This window comes from Lutjanus erythropterus, chromosome 19, assembly GCF_056507025.1.
Source record: "Lutjanus erythropterus isolate fLutEry1 chromosome 19, fLutEry1.hap2, whole genome shotgun sequence".
In the NCBI taxonomy this organism is placed as follows: Eukaryota; Metazoa; Chordata; class Actinopteri; order Lutjaniformes; family Lutjanidae; genus Lutjanus; species Lutjanus erythropterus.
The window spans coordinates 27,440,352-27,445,650 of NC_139335.1; the positions used below are offsets into that span (position 1 = coordinate 27,440,352).

General features: G+C 40.6%; 1 protein-coding gene across 1 annotated transcript; it reads left to right on the forward strand.

The window, feature by feature from the left end:
- The first annotated feature begins 2,308 nt into the window (after positions 1–2,308).
- On the forward strand, positions 2,309–4,689 carry ier2a (immediate early response 2a). The gene has a single exon (XM_084745102.1). It carries the CDS (start codon positions 2,428–2,430, stop codon positions 2,965–2,967), a length of 540 nt encoding a protein of 179 aa, XP_084601228.1. The 5' UTR covers positions 2,309–2,427; the 3' UTR covers positions 2,968–4,689.
- Positions 4,690–5,299: the final 610 nt, after the last annotated feature.

Genomic DNA, 5,299 nt, shown 5'->3' on the forward strand with positions numbered 1-5,299 from the left:
TATTCAGTGAATACAGTTCTAAATTAAATACAATACATAAGTTATATGCAGTCTCTGGTCACGATACATCCTAGAATGGATTCCATTGCCCAAATATGGGCTGAGGGAGGTGGCGGACCCTGACGCAATCCTCACTGCTGTTACTTTAAATGGCTCCAGGAAACAAGGGCTCCCACTTGCGTCATGGGTTTTCCTCTGCATGTGCCACAGGAGCAGGATGTGCTTAATATGGGCATCTGTCTGTTAACCTCCACCCCCCCTCCCCCTTTTTTTTCTTTTTCTTTTTTTCTTTCAAAAGGAAGCAACACACTGGGGGGGATGGGTGAGACTGGAGCTCAGACTGCTTTCTTGACTGCTCCAAATAATAGAGCAGTGGTATTCATCGCTGGTGTGAGAAAGACTAAACACAGACAGAGATATCTGTCACCGATTACAATTTTCCTGCCACAGGTTTTGTTTATAAAGCAAATACTTTATAGTGGATTTAAATTCTCTTTACAGTTTTAAAAATAGTCCTTAAACATTTAGAACTGCCTGACATATGTCACTGTGTGGAATAACTGAAGGTCAGGTCTGATTAACATTACATGTGCAGTCATGGCGAGCAGAAATGCTCTTTAGTTACGGTTTGAACGTTAGATGGTACTGATACCATACAACAGGCTACGTCTGCATGTGAGTTAAACTAATGACTTGCATGTGACAGGGGTGATTCAGTCAGAGCCCTTCTTCATCTGAGTCTGAATGTAAAAGTGCACCAAGCATAGGGAGTAAGGGATTACATGTAATGGGATTACATAATCAGGATACAAAAAAGGTAAATGCATTCCATTACAGTTACGGGGGAAAAAAAGACATAATCAGATTACATGATCCTGGATGTATTTCACACCTGGCACCGACTATAACCTACTGACTGTGCAATAATTCTTGTGTGCAATTCTGACTTGAATTTACAACATCTTGTGCGGTAAGTCACCGTGCAGTACATACAGCATTGTTATTATGCTGTTGTACTGTAGCTTGATGCACATTTTTGTACATAATTTTACATCCATTCTCATAGTTCTGTGCATTATTTTCCATATATTGCAGTTTTACACACTTCTTATTGTATATATTTGTTATTTTTGTTATTGTTACATAATCTCTTTTATATATTATAGTATAATGTATATATTTTTACATACCTCATATTTCCTATTCTTATAATTCTCTATGCTTATATATATTTTCTATGCTTGAGCAGGAGAACCTGTAACATCAACACTTTTCCCTCTGAGGATCAATAAAGTATTCTGGATTCTGATACAGTTACATTCAGTAAAAATGGGGATTATCGCAGGATTACAATAGCATATTAGCAGGTGGGGGTTACATAAATGTTAGGGGACTCTGGGTCTGTTGTGCCACTGAGCCAAATCCGGAGCACAGAGAGTGTGAACCAACGCAAGTTGTCTCGTGCTTTCATGGTAAATTTGCCCCTGCGTCCATTATCCAGCTGCAGTCCTGTAGAAGCCAACTTTGCTAGCCGCTAAAGTTGGAGGTTGTCATGCAACATGTAAACAACAGTGTGCATGTTGGTATGCTGCTTCATACAGTACCAGTTGTAGTGATTAAATTGTTATAAATGATCTGGCCAGGTTGAAATACAAAGGATAATAATAATTACTAAAATGATTTTTAATTATTTAACACATTTTTGTAGTTATATGCAAGAAGCAGGAAGAACATAAAAAAAGGACTGACCTCAAAGTGAAGCCAGTGAAAATGGTCATTAGAAAGGTGCCACCACCCTCCTAATGCAAAGGGCATTGAGGCTGGTAAATCTGAAAAATATCAATGATATGTGAAATTTTTGTCTAAGGAAGTGTGACTTTTACCCACAAAATGAGTCATGAAAAAGGAAAGCCACTAATTTTAGTCATGTTCTTATTTGTTGAAAATATAGTGTGACAGCTTATCCAGTGATGGGGCAACTTGTCATATGCACATTCTGTGTTTATCCATTGATAACTCTATAATAAATTGAGATAAAATCTAAAGATTATACTTTTGGGAATAATTTATTTCTTAATTTAATATGGAAAATGACTGACTGTGGTGAAGGCCTACTGACACTGAGAAATTGAAGTGAAAGGAAAAAGTGTGACTATGTGCCCCTGTCTCCCGTATAGAGTGTACCAACATATGTTGCTTAAACAGTTGCTGCAGGGCTGTTTGAGATAGCAGACCGGTTGTGAGACCGGTGGGCGGGTCTATTTCGAATGACGCTAGAGAGTGACGTCAAAGAGGTGATAAGTAGTTGTCCCGCAGCCTGCCCAAGTCTGTTGTGTGTCTGTGTGAAGTCAGAGGGGTGCGACTAAATCCACGAAGCGTGAACCCTCTGCTTGTTTTTCCGGGACTACTTTCAAAACAAGCTTTGACATGGAGGTCAGCGCGGAGGCCAAGAGAATCATGGTCGTGGCTTTGGGGAAACTGTACAGCTCCCGCACTCAGCGAGGGGGTCTCCGTCTCCACCGGAGCCTCCTCCTGACTCTGGTGATGAAATCCGCCCGGGACATGTACCACGCGGCCCAGGCCGGGGCAGAGAGCGTTGAGCCAGGATGTGAACCGGAACACTCCGCGGGTGAGGTGACCGCTGAGCCTGCCGGCGCCCCTGCAGAGCTCCAGGGCCCCGCTTCGCCTGCCGCCGGACAGGAGGAGGTCGTGTGTTCCCCCGCAGAACTGCGTGAAAACAAGGAGAATGTGTGCCCGAGTGGCCCGGCGCAGCACTCGAGGAAAAGACGGGGCAAAGCTGCCGTGGAGCCGGACTTTCTTCCGTGCAAAAAGGCAAAACTTGAGCAGGGACTCAACCCGCCGCAGCTTATTGTAAATTCCGTCTTGATGGACTATGTGAACTGCAGCAGTGAACTGGGAGCTCCCCCAACCCCCATGCCTCTACACACGGCCATTGCAGCGTGTTGAACCCATTGATAAGTCAGTGGTTGAGAACCCTGAGAGACTAAACTTTTCGAGCCTCGCCATGGGCCTGGTTCTGTTCGGGGTGAAACACTTCGGGACAGCGCGGTCCCAGAAGTCCCAAAGCGTGCCTCCGGACAAGTCGGGGCATGTTCCAGGAATCACGGAAGCAGCCCAGCTGGTGCGTGATAGTCCCGGTGACTTTTGGCCTAGTTGTGGCCCGAGCTCAGCTCCCCCCGCTGGGGCTGACTGACTTCAGCCGGTCAGAAGCGGAACTGAAGGAACTGGTTCATCTGGATTTGGGCCTTGAGAACTGCTTTCATGAACATTTCCACAAGTCTGTGTAGGAAGCAGGTTGTTGAACTGCTCAGCAAGTGTAACATTGTGTGTTTGTGTTGAGTGCTGACTGAAGATGAGATGTGTTGAAGTGTAAAACATTCAATGACTACAACTACCTCAGTATTTATTAAAACACTTTTGTACTGAATTTTGGAGTGATGTGTTGTTTATGACAGGAACTACACCATACACTGTAAACAACAAAAGTTAGGAAACTTAATTTCTGGTCAAATGCCTTAGTTTTAAGTCAAACCTTCAAAATATAATTAAACAAGTTTGTCCGCCTAATAATATTTTATTATTTGAACTCCACCTTGTGCACTGGGGAAAAAAGTTGTGAAAATTCTCCTTTAAATACATTTTAATCTTTTTAGAAACCTAAGCCGTTCTGTATTTCCAAAATTGTTTCCAAGTGAAATGTTTCAGTACATTATTAATAGTCTTTCACTTTAATCAACATACTCATTTTTTAAGGAAAGCACTTGCCTTGTAATTATTTTTCTCAACATTCCTTTTTTGTTTTGTTTTTTGCAGTGAAGAGGGGAAAGTATGGTAATAATGTTGGTGGTAGATTTGCTTTTGGTGCAATAATGGGTGAAAGAGGTGTGTGGGTGTGTGACAGGAAGCTGGTTTGGGTGTGAAGAAGTTTACCTCCTTCCCCCACAACTTCACACCCCCACACACAGACACACTGATTTGCAGAACAAAAGAAAGGACAATTCAGGAGATTGCAGTGGGCAGAGTGCTGGGGGGAGGCCATAGAGCCATTGACCGACCAAACACTGGGAACAACAGGGTCCACTAGCTCGTCAATGAGTGTTTTACTGTGGCCTACTGTAATGATAATAGTCATTGGTTCAGGTCCAGCAAACAGGGTGCAAAAGGTTAGGTTAAAAATTCAATTATTTGTGGAGTGGAGCTTATTAATGACAGTGGGTACTTATCAACACAGGAGTTTAACGGGTGCTGGAAATCCTTGCAGTGCTTTAAATTGCATTATTTTCATAATATAAACTGTTACTAGAGAGAATACTTCCCTGTTTTATTTTAATTTGTCACCCTTCTGTAGCATCACAAAACACGATTTTGGTTGTCTAAAGCACAATAACATCTATTTAACATGAGGAAGAAGTGAAATTGTCACTACTAGCATAGAGTCATTATTTGTATCTGTATCTGTTCAGCAACAAAATTATCTGTCTCTGTATTAGTGTTTGGATAGAAGACCAGAAGTGAGCGTGGTTTGTCCCTGAATTCACACTAAATCTGGCAAATCTTTATTTTCTAACCTAATATTTATTGGCGATCGAACTGTTGTGCCTACAAAGCATCAAAATGTTTCAATTTTGGCATATAGTTGATTATAAAATGCATTTCTACATCCTCATACTGAACATTTCATGTCTCTTTTTTAAACTAAGTTTAATGAACTATTTGAAGCCCACCACTCCCTCTCCTATAACTGGGGGATATTGAAAAAAAATGTTTACATTGAAAATAGAAACTGTACAGTAAAATATACAGGTACAGCTCATTCTTGCAAATTTGGACAAAAACGTATTTTGAGGGTTCTTTTTTTATTTTTTACCTTTCAATTATATTAGGGAAATATATTTTAAAAGATAAAACTCTTGGCTATTAAACATTGTAATGGCCCAAGCACCTATTGATTATTATAAAAAATATTTTTAAATGTAGATAATGTAGTCAATTCTAGGATGAAAAATCTGTCAGAGTTAATAAAATGTTCATTTCTGTTCATTTCATAGTGGTTATGGTTAAGACACGTCTGACAGCAATATCATTTAATGAACTTGTAAAAAAAAAAAAAAAAAAAAGCTTACCAGTGCTTGAGCAGTATTCTTGCCAGGTGAGAAAGGGGTCCTCAGATTATGGCTGAACCCAACAAAGGGCAAACATTTTCATTAGAAATGTAAAATAATGTAAAATATACAATAATAGCACATTTTTATACCTATTTTATCCTTAGGTTGGAACA

What these genes read in the sequence shown, in the direction of transcription:
- ier2a (XM_084745102.1), top strand. Translation starts at nt 2,428, where the DNA reads ATGGAGGTCAGCGCGGAGGCCAAGAGAATCATGGTCGTGGCTTTGGGG.